A 16,543-nucleotide genomic window follows, 5' to 3' on the forward strand; every position below is an offset into this window, starting at 1 on the left:
TACTTTGAACCTATGGACAGGACTGCACTACTTGTTGGGCGTAGTGATACGCAGTACCACACCTGGCCATAGGGGTATAAATAGTACTGTGGGTACTGATCTCCCCTCAGTTCCCGCCTGTGGGCATGAAGTAAAGACCTACGTGTAGTCCCTACCTCCAACCAGTAAAGACCTGTTTTATTGTTACTGATTAAGTCTGAGTATTAATTACTTGAACAACTCACAGATTTAACAGCGGGGAACGAGCGGGGGAGTGGGATTAATTGGGTCGCTCTTTCAAAGAGCCGGCACAGGCACGACGGGCCAAATAGCTGCCTTCTGAGCTGTAAGATTATATAAAACAACAGAACAACACAAAAGTTGTCAGGTACAGTAGCAAATTAGCTGATATCTACATGGCACTGAAATAGGAGACTGTAGCAGCAAAGTACAATAGCTAAGCAGCAATATTAAACACCAGTCTGCAGCAGGCGGTTAAGAAGGCAAATGGTATGTTGGCCTTCATATCGAGAGAATTCGAGTACAGGAGCAAGGATGTCTTGCTGCAGTTGTACAGGGCCTTGGTGAGACCACACCTTGAGTATTGTGTGCAGTTTTGGTCGCCTTATCGGAGGAAGGATGCTCTTGCCATGGAGGGAGTGCAGCGAATCTTCACCAGACTGATATTGGGATGGCAGGAATGACGTATGAGGAGAGATTGTGTCGATTAGGCTTATATTCGTTAGAGTTTAGAAGAATGAGAGGGGATCTCATTGAAACTTATAAAATTCTAACAGGACTAGACAGACTAGATGCAGGAAGGATGTTCCCGATGGCGGGGGAGTCCAGAACCAGGGGTCACAGTCTAAGGATAAGGGGTAAGCCATTTAGGACTGAGATGAGGAAGAATTTCTTCACCCAGAGAGTGGTGAACCTGTGGAATTCTCTACCACAGAAGGCAGTTGAGGCCAATTCATTAAATATATTCAAGAAGGAGTTCGATATATTTTTTAAGGCTAAAGGGATCAAGGGATATGGGGAGAAAGCAGGGACAGGTTACTGAATTTGGATGATCATCCGTGATCTCATTAAATGGCGGCGCAGGCTCGAGGGGCCGAATGGCCTACTCCTGCTCCTATCTTCTATGTTTCGATGTTAAAGACAGGAGAGACACAATGACCCTTCAAGGAGTCCAGAAGCTTTTGACAACCAATGCCAGAATATATCAAACCCAAAATCTATTCAGAGACGTGGGAGACAAGTCAGCGGCGTGAGACGCTGCATCAATTTCCGTTCTGTTTCCTGGGTGGCTCAATGCAACATCGTCTCGGAGCAGAAAACCTCAGACTTCTGCAGCACGCATCCCAAACAGGGACTGTGGTAAACCACTGTTTGTATTCCACTGTGTACATGCCTGGACGTGCCTCGGCTGACTCCTCCCACAAGTCCTAGTATAAAGGTGACTGCTCCCCAGCCCTTTGTATTTCTGGACCGGTCGACCACTCGAGGCAGACCTTCATTCTTTTGTTAATAAAAGCCTTTCGTTACTCTCTTAACTCTCAGTCTTTTATGAGTAATTGATAGCGCATCAATTTTATTAACAAAAGAATGAAGGTCTGCCTCGAGTGGTCAACCGGTCCAGAAATACCTTCAGGCACTGTCTGTGCTTGGCCGGGCCTGTGGTTGTAAGGATGTAAAGGCCGCCGTGTACACAGAGGAACTTATCCGGGACGCTTTTGTAGCGGGCCACAGATCCAATTACACCTGACAGCGACTGTTGGAGCAGAGTGACCTCGACCTCAACAAGGCCTCTGAAGTCGCACTATCATTGGATGCAGCCTACCGGGGCATGGATGCCTACTCCTCTGCACCGTGGATGCCGCGGGGAATGACAGCCTGGGACACGGTAGGACCGCCTCATAGCGCCATGCCACCCCAGCCACACCCCAGCAACGGCCCAACTACCGCAGCAGTGTCCCAAGGCCAGACAGCAGTGCCCCAAGGCCAGAAATGCTACTTCTGTGGCCAGGCAAAACACCCCAGAGCGCGCTGCCCGGCGAAAAACGCGATCTGCTCGGGCTGCGGGAAGAAGGGACACTACGCTAACGTCTGCAGGGCCAAAGCCACCCCGAACCCCAGCAGCGCCGCGTGTGGGCCATGCGGGCCGCCATCTTGGGCCTCCCCGGCCATGTGCGAACCACCGGTACAGCAGCCATTTTGGACGCCTCCAGCCACATGGGGATCATGGACGCCGCCATCTTGGACGACAGCCGGAATGCAGCAGGCCCCCAACACCGCCTCATCTGATACCCGCAGCGACACACCGACCCCTACGCTGGCATCTGTTACACTGGACCAAGCGAGACCGCACCAGCTGGCCAGTTCCACAATGGACATTAAGGTAAATGGCCACGATACAATCTGCCTTTTTGACTCTGGGAGCACGGAGAGCTTCATCCACCCCGACACGGTGCGGCGTTGCTCTCTCCCAGTCCTGCCTGTGCACCAGCGGATTTCTATGGCCTCCGAGTCCCAGTCGGCGGACATCGGCGGCTACTGCGTAGTGACACTCGTAGTAGACGGGACCGTGTACGATCATTTTAAACTTCTGGTCCTGCCCGACCTCTGCGCTGCCGTCCTGCTGGGGTTAGATTTTCAGTGCCACCTTAAAAGTGTTGCGATGGCGTACGGTGGACCCCTACCCCCACTCACAGTCCGCAGCCAGCAGCTCCCAAATTGCCCGCCGCGCACCAGGTGCAACCTCTCCACACTCAGAGTCACCCCCCCCCCCACTGTTTGCTAACCTCACCCCCGACTGTAAGCCCATCGCCACAAAGAGCAGGCGATACAGTGCCGGGGACAGGGTTTTCATTAAAACCGAAGTGGAGCGGCTCCTGAAGGAAGGGATTATTGAGGGCAGCACCAGCCCCTGGCGAGCCCAGGTTGTGGTCGTTAAGACCGGCGAGAAGCAGCGCCTGGTCATCGACTACAGCCAGACAATAAATCGCTACACCCTGCTGGACGCCTACCCACTCCCCCGCATAGCTGATATGGTCAACCAGATCGCGCAGTACCGCGTCTTCTCGACCATTGACCTGAAATCAGCATACCACCAGCTCCCTATCCGCCCTGAGGACCGCCAGTATACTGCCTTTGAGGCAAACGGCCGCCTCTACCACTTCCTTAGGGTTCCCTTTGGCGTCACCAACGGGGTCTCCGTCTTCCAAAGGGAGATGGACCGGATGGTCGATCAAAATTCGTTGCAGGCCACTTTCCCATATCTGGACAATGTGACCATCTGCGGCCGTGACTTGCAGGACCATGACGCAAACCTCGAAAAATTCCTCCGCACCGCCCAACTCCTGAACCTGACATATAACAAGGAGAAGTGCATATTCCGCACAAACCGCCTCGCCATCCTTGGCTGTGTTGTGGAACACGGAGTCATCGGCCCCGACCCCGATCGGATGCGTCCCCTTATGGAACTCCCACTGCCCCACTGCCTCAAGGCCCTGAAGAGGTGCCTAGGGTTTTTCTCCTATTATGCCCAGTGGGTCCCCTACTATGCGGACAAGGCCCATCCGCTGATCAAGTCCACCTCTTTTCCCTTGACGGCAGAGGCCCGCTTAGCCTTCCACCGTATCAAGGAAGACATTGCCAAAGCCACCATGCACGCAGTGGACGAATCCATCCCCTTCCAGGTGGAAAGCGACGCGTCCGACTTTGCCCTGGCCGCTACCCTCAATCAGGCGGGGAGACCCGTGGCCTTCTTTTCACGAACCCTCCAAGGCCCGGAGACCAGACACTCCGCTGTTGAGAAGGAGGCCCAGGCGATTGTGGAGGCTGTGCGTCATTGGAGGCACTACCTGGCCGGAAAACGATTTACCCTGCTCACTGACCAACGTTCAGTTGCTTTCATGTTTAACAACAAGCAGAGGGGCAAAATCAAAAATGACAAGATCTTGAGGTGGAGAATCGAACTTTCCACCTACAATTACGAGATCTTGTACCGGCCCGGGAAGCTCAATGAACCCCCGGATGCGCTATCGCGTGGCACCTGTGCCAGCGCGCAGATCGATAGACTGCGGGCCCTCCACAATGACCTCTGCCACCCGGGGGTCACCAGGTTCTTCCACTTCATCAAGGCCCACAACCTGCCTTACTCTATTGAGGAGGTCAGGACCATGACCAGGAACTGCCAAGTCTGCGCTGAGTGCAAACCGCACTTTTATAGACCAGACAGGGCCCACCTGATAAAAGCCACTCGCCCCTTCGAGCGCCTGAGCGTTGATTTTAAAGGGCCTCTCCCCTCCTCCGACCGCAATGTGTACTTCCTCAATATTATTGATGAGTACTCCCGTTTCCCGTTCGCCATCCCCTGCCCGGACATGACCAGTGCCACGGTCATTAAATGTCTGAACGACCTCTTCACCCTGTTCGGTTTCCCCAGCTATATCCATAGCGACCGGGGCTCATCGTTTATGAGCGACGAACTCCGTCAGTACCTGCTAACTAGGGGTATTGCCACAAGCAGGACCACCAGTTACAACCCCCGAGGGAACGGACAGGTGGAAAGAGAAAATGCGACAGTTTGGAAGGCCGCCCTGCTAGCCTTAAAGTCTAGGGGCCTTCCAACCTCCCGCTGGCAGGATGTGCTCCCCGATGCGCTCCACTCTATTCGGTCACTGCTCTGCACTGCCACTAACGCCACCCCTCATGAGAAAATGTTTGTCTTCCCAAGGAAGTCCACATCGGGGACATCGCTACCGCCATGGCTGACGTCCCCAGGGCCGGTCCTGCTGAGAAGGCACGTGAGGACCCATAAAACGGACCCCCTGGTCGAGAGGGTCGACCTCCTCCACGCCAACCCCCAGTATGCTTACATTGCATACCCGGACGGGCGGGAGGACACAGTCTCCATAAGAGACCTTGCACCCTCGGGGGCCGCAGTAACCCACTACCAGCCCCCCCCACGATCCGATATCCAGCCCCAGCAGACGGCAGGCCTGGGCCCCGCGACCCGCTCGACATCTACGAGGACGACACGCCTGTGCCACAGCCCACGCAGGACTCGACGCCGGAAGTTCCACTACCCCTGCCGTCGCCACGCCGATCACAGCAGCAGACAAGACCTCCGGAGAGACTCCAATACACTAACTTTTAATACACTTCACCCCGCCGGACTCAATTTTAAACAAGGGGTGAATGTGGTAAACCACTGTTTGTATTCCACTGTGTACATGCCTGGACATGCCTCGGCTGACTCCTCCCACAAGTCCTAGTATAAAGGTGACTGCTCCCCAGCCCTTTGTATTTCTGGACCGGTCGACCACTCGAGGCAGACCTTCATTCTTTTGTTAATAAAAGCCTTTAGTTACTCTCTTAACTCTCAGACTTTTATGAGTAATTGATAGCGCATCAGGGACACCGTGACGTCAGCAAAGATCGGAGAGAGCTGGTTGCTCCTTAACCCTGTGGCCAGGAAATTCAAACATTGATCTGCACATACACCATTAAACGGAAAAGAGTTGCATGTTTCCCCAAGCCAAAAATAAAAAGAATGAGATGAAACCTGTACAACTGTTTTCATGCGTGAACATTAAATATGGCAAGCCTCCACGGTTAACATGGACATGCTCCTTAGCCAGAGTCAATGGTGGCATCAGCTTAGAGTGGCTGCTCTCATCATACTCGGTCTGATGGTCACTCCTGAGCAAACATTTGGTAGAGTTATTCTTTATATTCAGGAATAGGGATTTAAAGAAAACTAAAATGGATTAAATTCACTATACTTGAGGTACTCTTCCCCTAATTTCAATGCTCTTCTGGAAATATAGCTTGCTCAAGTCCTTAAGCCAGGAGTCAAATGGCCAAATAGTTAGCTATTAAATCTATGGGGTTAACTATCTCTATTTATGACCCCTTTCTCACCTTTAGAAATATAGAAAGCACAACAGACTATTCCTGTTTTAACTTTGGTTGTTGACATACCTTGTAAACTGAGGTTGTCTGGATCGGTCAGGTTATCGAAGAGCGGTGCGTAGTCTCCGTAGAATTCAGAATAACCACCCATCTCATCACCTCGAACAGAACCAACAGAAGAGGAGGAATGCACAGAGGACTGGGATTGGCTTAGCCTGGCGCAGGTGACCAAATTGCTCACGTTCACTTTCAGCTTGTTTGCACTCTCTTGCGGAGGGGTGTCTTTGTGGCGGCCATTTTTATTGTCCGTCTGTGGTGTCTGCAAGGCCTCCTTCCCTGAATCTTTGTCATCTTCAAAAAATCAAAAACAAACTTTGTACGCTTTGAGACATGCCAAAAACTTCCACTTACCTTGCAGCTTTATTAGCGCACGAGAGCATGGGCCTTACACTAAACATCCGTAAGACAAAGGTCCTCTACCAACCTGCCCCCGGCACACAGTACTGCCCCCCAATTATCAAAATCCACGACAAGGCCTTGGACAACGTGGACCACTTTCCATACCTCGGGAGCCTACTGTCAACAAGGGCAGACGTCGACGACGAAGTCCAACACCGCCTTCAGTGTGCCAGTGCAGCCTTCGGTCGCCTGAGGAAGAGAGTGTTTGAAGACCAGGACCTCAAACCCGGCACTAAGCTCATGGTCTACAGAGCAGCAGTGATACCCGCCCTGCTGTATGGCTCAGAGACATGGGCCATGTACAGCAGGCACCTCAAAGCACTGGAGAGGTACCACCAACGCTGCCTCCGCAAGATCCTGCAAATCCATTGGCAGGATAGGCGCACCAACATCAGTGTTCTCGCTAACATCCCCAGCATCGAAGCTCTGACCACGCTCGATCAGCTCTGATGGACGGGTCACATTGTCTGCATGCCCGATACGAGGCTCCCAAAACAAGCGCTCTACTCGGAGCTCCGGCACGGCAAGAGAGCCCCAGGTGGGCAGACGAAACGCTTCAAGGACACCCTCAAAGTCTCCTTGAAAAAGTATAACATCCCCACCAACATCTGGGAATCCCTGGTCCAAGACCGCACAAAGTGGAGGAGAAGCATCCGGGAAGGCGCCGAACACCTCGGGTCTCTTCGCCGGGAGCAAGCGGAAGCCAAGCGCAAACAGCAGAAGGAGCGCACGTCAACCCAAGCACCCCACCCACCCGCCCCTTCAACCACCGTCTGCCCCACCTGTGACAGAGACTGTAGGTCCCGCATTGGACTCATTAGTCACCTGCGAACTCATTTTTAATGTGGAAGCAAGTCATCCTCGGTTCCGAGGGACTGCCTAAGAAGAGAAGAATTAGCATTTCGTCTTGTCTTCGAAACTTCCCTTGTTTTTTTGTGGGAGGACGGAGCGGGTAAACATCAGGTGGAGTGTGGGAGTATTTTTTGCTGGCACTCGCTCCCATTTGCCCTCGCTGCGAGGACGCATCTCTCCATTTGCTGCCTCCTTCAGTAGGCCCGCGACTGGAAACTCTTCACATGGGGGACGGTGCGCGTGACATGCTGTTTAACTAACATGGTACGTCAACAGCCCAGCAATATGCTTTGGGTCTGAAACTGCACCGTGCGATATTAGGGTACAAATGCTTAACTGAGCCATCTGAAACTTCTCTCGTTGCTTGATCAGCGGGGATTCTAACTCGTTTAAAATTAATGGGTCAAACTCCTTCACTGAAGCAGCCAAGAGATGAATTTAAGACAAATGCAGTAAGCATCTGTACATTAGTTTACCCAGGATAATTTCAGGGCCTTTGACATTTTAAAAGTATACGTTTGCGCCAAATTCTTTGTCTTATAATTCTCCTGTGAAGCACCTTGGGACATTTTACTACGTTAAAGGCGCTATATAAATACAAATTGTTGTGTTGTCCAATTAATATCTTCCCTCCTTTGAATCTCAGTTAACCTGGCAGTTCATAGAATCATAGAAAGTTACAGCACGGAAGGAGGCCATTTCGGCCCATCGTGTCCGCGCCGGCCAACAAAGAGCTATCCAGCCTAATCCCACTTTCCAGCTCTTGGTCCGTAGCCCTGCAGGTTACAGCATCCCAAGTGCACATCCAAGTACTTTTTAAATGTGGTTAACGTTCCTGCCTCTACCACCCTTTCAGGCAGTGAGTTCCAGACCCCCACAACCCTCTGGGTGAAGAAATTTCCCTTCAAATCCCCTCTAAACCTTCCACCAATTACTTGAAATCTGTGCCCCCTGGTTTTTGACCCCTCTGCTAAGGGAAATAGGTCCTTTCTATCCACTTTATCTATGCCCCTCATAATTTTATACACCTCAATAAGGTCTTCCCTCAGCCTCCTCTGTTCCAAGGAAAACAGACCCAGCCTATCCAGTCTTTCCTCATAACTAAGATTCTCTACTCCCGGCAACATCCTTGTAAATCTCCTCTGTACCTTCTCTAGTGCAATCACATCTTTCCTGTAATGTGGTGACCAGAACTGCACGCAGTACTCTAGCTGAAGCCTAACTAGTGTTTTGTACAGTTGAAGCATAACCCCCCCTGCTCTTGTATTCTATGCCATGGCTAATAAAGGTAAGCATTCCGTATGCCTTCTTAACCACCTTATCTACTTGGCCTGCTACCTTCAGGGATCTGTGGACATGCACTCCAAGGTCCCTTTGTTCCTCTACACTACTCAGTGTCCTACCATTTAATGTATATTCCCTTTCCTTGTTAGTCCTCCCCAAATGCATTACCTCACACTTCTCCAGATTGAATTCCATTTGCCACTGTTCTGCCCACCTGCCCAATTTATTGATATCTTCCTGCAGTCTACAGCTTCCTTCTTCAGTATCAACCACACAGCCGATTTTAGTATCATCTGCAAACTTCTTAATCATACCCCCTATATTCAAGTCTAGATCATTGATATATACCACAAAAAGCAAGGGACCTAGTACTGAGCCCTGCGGAACCCCACTGGAAACAGCCTTCCAGTCACAAAAACACCCATCAACCATTACCCTCTGCTTCCTGTCTCCGAGCCAGTTTTGAATCCAACTTGACACTTTGCCCTGGATCCCATGGGCTTTTAACTACTTGACCAGTATGCCATGTGGAACCTTATCAAAAGCCTTGCTAAAGTCCATATACACTACATCAAACGCTCTACCCTCCTTGTTACCGCCTCAAATAATTCAATCAAGTTGAGAGATGTCCTGTCAATATAAACAACTGCTATAATTTCACAATCTGGGTTATATGTATGGTCATTCTACAATGTAACCTACACTGTTTATGCCAATTTGAATATGCCCATAACACTTAGAACCAAAGAATTCTGGAATATCAGAGTGCATGGAATCATACAGCACAGAACGAGGTCATTTGGCCCATTGTGCCTGTGCCGGCACTTAGAAAGAGCGATCCAATTAGTCCCACTCCACTGCTCTTTCCCCATAGCCAAGCAAACCTTTCCTTTCGAGTATATAGCGCTGTATCATGTTTTCGGGCTGTCCCAAAGCACTTTACTGCTCTGCACTATTAGATTTAGTGGTTCCCACAGGCCGTGGCTTTAAAAGGTTCAATCCTAATGTTTACGTTGGAAAGCCTTAATGGAATTTATATGGAATATTGCATGTGCATGAATTTGTATTTACCAACTACATGTTGAGCACATTCCATTAAATTTGTGACTTTACCATGCTGACCTGGACGTTTTAAATTGTTGCAGAGGAACACCAAGACGGAAAATCAGACAAACATATTTTATACATCACAGATATCTAGACATGCAAACCCGTATGTCTCTCATTCTCATAGAGACTCATGTTTTTCAAGTTTTTAAAAAAAGCAACAAAGTTATGGGTTGTAATTTATACCCCACAAGTGGACTATGTTGCGCACAGCAAGATCCCACAAACAGCAATAAGATAAATGGTCAGATAACCTTTTTTTTTAGTGATATGGGTTGAGGGATAAATGTTGGTCAAGACACGAGGAGAACTCCCCCGTTTCTCAGAAATATACCTGAGGGGACAGACAGGACCCTCAGTTTCATCCGAAAGACGGCACCACCGACAGTGCAGCACTCCCTCAGCACTGCGCTGAAGTGCTAGCCTAGATTTTTGTGCTCAAGCCTCTGGAGTGGGGCTTGAACCCACAACCTTCTGACGCAGAGGCGAGCGTGCTACTACTGAGCCACAGCCGACACCTAATATACTCATTATTTGTGTACACAACGCCCTTTTGAAACCGCTTACAAGGTGGAGAAAACTGGCATATTGGTCAAATTGGAGGTGTTTCCTCCTAATGACTCGGTTTGCCTACGTGGTACTGAGCCACAAAGTCCAGGTTTAACTGCCACCTGTGCTGAGTTTGCTGATTTCATCCAGGATGCTGTGCCTTAGCAAATCCCAGGCTTGGGAGGAAAGAATCGGCCAGAGTTTCCACTCCTGATTGCTATTCTCGCACATTTGTGGGTGCGTCGGGCGATGACTGCTTTGAGCTCTGCTGGAATGCCCCTCACGGTTCAACAGCCCTCTGAGACGTAGGCTTGCACATGAACATTGGTCAGATAACTGCAGGCAAATTAGCACCTGTGTCGCCAGACCCCCAGCATGATTGAGTGGCTTCACAAGAGAGAAAATTATTGGGGTAATCGGGAAAATAAAAGCTGGTCTAATACAGGAAACTTTGTGTTATCCGGAGGCTAAATGTCCAGCAAGCTCGAGCCACCAGCAAAAATCAGGAGCAGTTTTGTTAGGTTTTTTTTCTTCTCGTGGCTTTTTTTCTTCTCGTGGCTTTTTTTTCCAACAGTCAAGCTCTGCAAAGTCTCTGTAGCTTAGCAACAGCTTCAGAGAGACGCTTCCAAGGTACGGGCCGACGGTTTAGAAGCTGTTGCTAAGCAACAGTGTTTGTTGTCAGATACGGAGATGAAAAGCTCCGTATGCTTCAACATTAACGCTGGTGTGTCCGGCAGTTTTGAGGGGACGGCAACAGCTCAGTCCCGTCGGTGCCGGATAGCACAAAGTTTCCTGTACTGCTCATTAGATCACGAGCTAGATTGCTCCAGTTTCCTTACATCTCTGCGAAGCACCTTGGAACATTTCTCTGCATTAAAGGTGTTCAATAAACACAAGCTGTTGTTGCAGATTGAAATTGAAAGCCATTTTGGCTATTTACAACTGTTTTTCTTTGTTCAATTGGCACAGTGAGACCGTTATTAACCAACAGAGAATAAATGTATTAAATCAATCAATGGACAATAAAAGATGCCTCCTCACATTAGGTCTTTCATATCTACCTATGTCACTGTTCTCCAAGGACTGATCTTCTTCAGAAACCTTCAGAAAAACCTCCTCCAGTGTGGTGTCCATCAAACCAAAACTAGTCAAATTCAGGTCCTCCAGGTTCAGATCCAGGGCCTACCAAGAAAGAATCGTTACTTCAGTGTACCCCGTGTCACTATTATTTCCACTTGTCTAGTTCTGAAATAGGTATGCTGCTGAACTGCAAGACGTAGCATCCCAATGAAGCTCTCAGAGAAATCCATTATGTAAGTTCGTATCAGAATGTATAAACAAGGTGTCATTACCGAGAGTCTATCTCCCCTCTCCCACATGCGGCACTACTCCACTACAACAAAGTTCAAAATGCATGGTATGTAGAGCAATTGGATTAGGTCCGTTAAATTTCCCTTCTAGCCTTAACCATCCTTGATTCAGTACGTGAGCACTTTACATCTCGTTATCACTGTGCTGCGATGAGACTCATCGCATTGGCCAAAATTAGGTTCAAAGCCCAAGGGATGGAAATACCCAGCAATACCATCCGGTATTACTGCAATGGACCACCAGAAGACCACAGAACTCTGTAAACAGTGCACTACAGCAAACAGAGTCTATTTAAACAGCGCATTACAGCAAACAGTGTCTATTTAAAGAGAGTCTCTATGAATTGCAGCAAACAGAACTCATGACCGAAACTACAGCAATCTCCTGATAAAAGCAGGGTTATTCCTCCAGCAAAATGCAGTGAGTGGAGGATAGTTACATAATACAAATTCTGTGCGTAAAATTAATCCCAGTCACTTACAGCAGTGCAGTCTCCAGGCGAGAGTGACAGGGGAATTACCCAATCATCTCCATTCTGACTGGGAATAGTGGCGTCACTATAAGCAGCCATTAATAAAACCAGTTCTTTTATTCCAATGTCAGAGTTCCACACCAACGTTTTGCCGTTGAGGGAAGGAAGTTGAATTTAGCAAAGCGAGCACAGAGAGCTGGCAAACAGACTTCAGTCTCCTGTGATTTGAACTATAGGAGAATTGGTTGTAAAAAAAAAGCCTGTACAATACTTCGCAGACACACAGATGAGATTTTCCTCTGATCTGTCTGGTCCCAAGTCCCACAAAGGCAAGAAGTGTGTTCTTGATCCATGTGACATCCAGTCCCTGACACGCTGCTTGTCTGTCGGTCTCATGTACCGACACCCCGCTGCTGGGGATTATATTATTATTTACAAACATACAAAATTGATGGGCAGGAAAAGATCAGCTGGTCCATCAAGCCTGCCCCACACCATGATGGCCGGAACATCATGACTAAACACTTCCCCACTGCCCCACCACCCCCCCACCCCGCCGCCATGTAATCTCCTGAGAGGAGCAAAAGAGAGAGAAAAACCCGGGACAATAAGGGAGAAAATACTCTGGAAAATTCCTTTCCAACCCCCTCAAGTAATAAAAGCCAATTCAGGAGATTACATGGACCAAATGTTATCTATAAGTACACTTACCTTCTAATTATTCTATTACAATTATAGGGATAGGCTATTAGAGGAGACAACATTACCTGGAAAAGTCTCTCAAAGCATCCTTTCTTCACAGCTTCTGATGGCAGAATGTAAGATATCTCAGTGTTGGTGTCCGAGATAAGTATGGTGGACACTACATACTTCTTAATAAACTGGCTGACCTTGGTCTCCAAGCAGGAGGAGCGCGATGAAGGGCTGAGATCCTGGCCTGAATCTGAAAGATATATAGTGGAACAAATATCTAATTTATTACAAGTCTTGCGTATAGTGTGCACTACTTGCAAATGACACACTTACATTCTATAACACTTTCCCCGTCACACTTTGGTGATAACACCCATATTGTAATTTAAAAAAAGCATAGATTCTCAATCACAGTGAGCAACTCTACGGAATATCTAATAGCGTATTAAAAAAAAAAGCTATGACATTTTCAGCATAGAATATACTTTTGAGGGGAGCGCAGAGGTGAAGGATGTTGGAGCTCTACCTTTTTGCGGGGATCAGCACTCTCGAGCTGTTCTTGCACTGATGGGATGCTGGTGAACGTGTTGTGAATGGTGAGTGCTATCCTGAGATGTGTCCCAAGGCCAGGAACTTTTTCATGACTTGTGAAAATAATTGCACTGAAACCTCCTGTGGTGCTATCCTCATCAATCCCCTTCTTTTTGCCATCTTGACAAAGGACAACAAAAGGACACCATCCATCCAGCCCTCTCCCCCCCACCCCGATCCAGCCATCAACTTTTAACATAACAAAAAACATGGATTCTGACTATAGATGTGTCCGCACTCCAAGGGGATCCCTACGAGTTAAGTCACTAGGCTATAGGAACATATGAACAGAAGGAGGCCATTCAGTCCCTCGAGCCTGCTCCACCATTCAATTAGATCGTGGCTGATCTGTATCTTAACTCCATTTACCCACCTTGGTTCTGTATCCCTTGATACCCTTACCTAACAAAAAATCTATCAGTCATAGTTTTGAAATTTTCAATTGACAGCTTTTTGGGAAAGAGAGTTCCAGATTTCCACTACCTTTTGTGTGGATAAAGTGCTTCCTGACATCACCCCTGAATGGCCTCCTCCTGCAGCAAGCTGATGTCAACAGCTGAGTGACGTAATTCCTAACTAAGCCAGGAACAGCCTGCTCTGTTACTACAATGAAAGGTCATCAACCAGAAATATTAACTTTGTTTCTCTCTCCACAGATGCTACCTGACATAAGAACATAAGAAATAGGAGCAGGAGTAGGCCAATCGGCCCCTCGAGCCTGCTCCGCCATTCAATAAGATCATGGCTGATCTGATCCTAACCGCCAATCTACTATCACAGAACCATCTCCTGAATCTAACAGAATTAGACACACGAAATAGGAGCAGGATCAGGCTACACGGCCCCTGGGCCCGCTCCAATACCCACAGGGCCATGACCGATCCGAACCTAGACTCATGTCCAAATTCCTGCCCGCTCCCCGTAACCCTTAATTCCCTTTACTTCTAGGAAACTGTCTATTTCTGTTTTAAATTTATGTAATGATGTAGCTTCTACAGCTTTTTGGGGCAGCATATTCCATGGACCTACCACCCTCTGAGTGAAGTAGTTCATCCTCATCTCAGTTTTGAAAGAGCAGCCCCTTATTCTAAGACTATGCCCCCTAGTTCTAGTTTCACCCATCATCGGGAACATCCTCCCCGCATCCACCCGATCCAACCCCTTCACAATCTTATATGTTTCAATAAGATCGCCTCTCATTCTTCTGAACTCCAATGAGTAGAGTCCCAATCTACTCAACCTCTCCTCATATGTCCATCCCCTCATCCCCGGGATTAACCGAGTGAACCTACTTTGTACTGACTCGAGAGCAAGTATGTCTTTTCTTAAGTATGGACACCAAAACTGTATGCAGTATTCCAGGTGCGGTCTCACCAATACCTTGTACAACTGAAGCAATACCTCCCTATTTTTATATTCTATCCCCCTAGCAATGAAAGCCAACATTCCATTGGCCTTCTTAATCACTTGCTGCACCTGCATACTAACCTTTTGAGTTTCGTGCACCAGGACCCCCAGATCCCTTTGTACTTCAGTACTTTCCAGTTTCTTGCCCTGTACCCTGACCTGCTGAGTATTTCCAACATTTTCTGTTTTTATTACATGATAGCTAAAACCTTGTTGAAAATGTTCTTGCTGCAGTGTAAAGTTTCCCTAGGCATGGCCTTCTTACAGAGGACCATTCAGATCAGGCTGTTCCTGGCTTAGTTAGGAATTATGTCACTCAGCTATCGACATCAGCTTGCTGCAGAAAGGAAAAAAAATTCCCCGTAGGCCAATACAGTTTTCGTACGATGCTCTTAATTCATCCTTTCAAATTGCTCCATCATTATAGAATCATAGAAACATAGAAGATAGGAGCAGGAGTGGGCCATTCAGCCCTTCGAGCCTGCTCCGCCATTCAATGAGATCATGGCTGATCATCCAAATTCAGTACCCTGTCCCTGCCTTCTCCCCATATCCCTTGATCCCTTTAGCCTTAAGAAATATATCCAACTCCTTCTTGAATATATTTAATGAATTGGCCTCCACTGCCTTCTGTGGTAGAGAATTCCACAGGTTCACCACTCTCTGGGTGAAGAAATTCCTCCTCATCTCTGTCCTAAATGGCTTACCCCTTATCCTTAGACTGTGACCCCTGGTTCTGGACTCCCTGACCATCGGGAACATCCTTCCTGCATCTAGTCTGTCTAGTCCTGTTAGAATTTTATAAGTTTCAATGAGATCCCCTCTCATTCTTCTAAACTCCAGCGAGTACAAGCCCAATCGACCCAATCTCTCCTCATACGTCATTCCTGCCATCCCAGGTATCAGTCTGGTGAATCTTCGCTGCACTCCCTCCATGGCAAGAACATCCTTCCTCAGGTAAGGCGACCAAAACTGCACACAATACTCAAGGTGCGGTCTCACCAAGGCCCTGTACAACTGCAGCAAGACATCCTTGCTCCTGTCGGCACAGAAGGAGGCCATTCAGCCCATTGTGCCTGTGCTGGCCAAAAAAGAGCTATCTAGCCTCCTCCCACTTTCCAACTCTTGGTCTGTAGCCTTGTAGGTTACAGCACTTCAAGCGCATATAAAAGTACTTTTTAAATGTGATGAGGGTTTCTGCCTCTACCACCCTTTCAGACAGTGAGTTCCAGACCCCCACAACCCTCTGGGTGAAAGAGTTTCTGAACTCCCCTTTAATCCTTCTACCAATTACTTTAAATCTCTGCCCCCTGGTTATTGACCTCTTTGCTAGGGGAAATAGGTCCTTCCTATCGCTCTATCTCGGCCCCTCATAGCTTTATACACCTCAATCAAGTCTCCCCTCAGCCTCCTCTGTTCCAAAGAAAACAACCCCGGCCTCTCCAATCTTTCCTCATAGCTAAAATTCTCTACTCCCGGCAACATCCTCGTAAATCTCCTCTGTACCCTCTCTAGTGCAATCACATCTTTCCTGTAATGTGGTGACCAGAACTGCACGCAGTATTCTAGCTGTGGCCTAACTAGTGTTTTATACAGTTCAAGCACAACCTTCCTGCTCTTACCATTCTCAGCTCCAGTGAAAGACCAGTGGCCACCATTATTTCACCAGCTTCGAAGAGCCAAGATACACGATCGTATTGCTGGATATGTTTCACAGTTTAACTGGACACAGTACGAAAATGTCACAACTTCACTGTTGCCCTTCACCGAAGCCCTGATCACAGCACTGCACAACAGGCTGCATTCCAATCACATTCTGAAACGCATACCACGGATGGGCTCACTAGAGTTTCTGTG

General features: G+C 48.3%; 1 protein-coding gene across 1 annotated transcript in view; it reads right to left on the reverse strand.

The window, feature by feature from the left end:
• The window catches only part of abca2 (ATP-binding cassette, sub-family A (ABC1), member 2), a 603,170-nt gene that overhangs the window by 125,198 nt on the left and 461,429 nt on the right, over nucleotides 1–16,543 (reverse strand). The window contains exons 25-27 of the mRNA XM_085965847.1: nucleotides 12,763–12,938; nucleotides 11,214–11,334; nucleotides 5,971–6,252 (exon numbers count right to left, since the gene is read on the reverse strand). Coding sequence (XP_085821973.1) covers nucleotides 5,971–6,252; nucleotides 11,214–11,334; nucleotides 12,763–12,938 — 579 coding nt within the window. The remainder of the gene's footprint in view (nucleotides 1–5,970; nucleotides 6,253–11,213; nucleotides 11,335–12,762; nucleotides 12,939–16,543) is intronic.

The sequence above is a fragment of the Somniosus microcephalus genome, chromosome 23 (assembly GCF_052327205.1).
Source record: "Somniosus microcephalus isolate GS21.2 chromosome 23, FLI_Smic_1.0, whole genome shotgun sequence".
In the NCBI taxonomy this organism is placed as follows: Eukaryota; Metazoa; Chordata; class Chondrichthyes; order Squaliformes; family Somniosidae; genus Somniosus; species Somniosus microcephalus.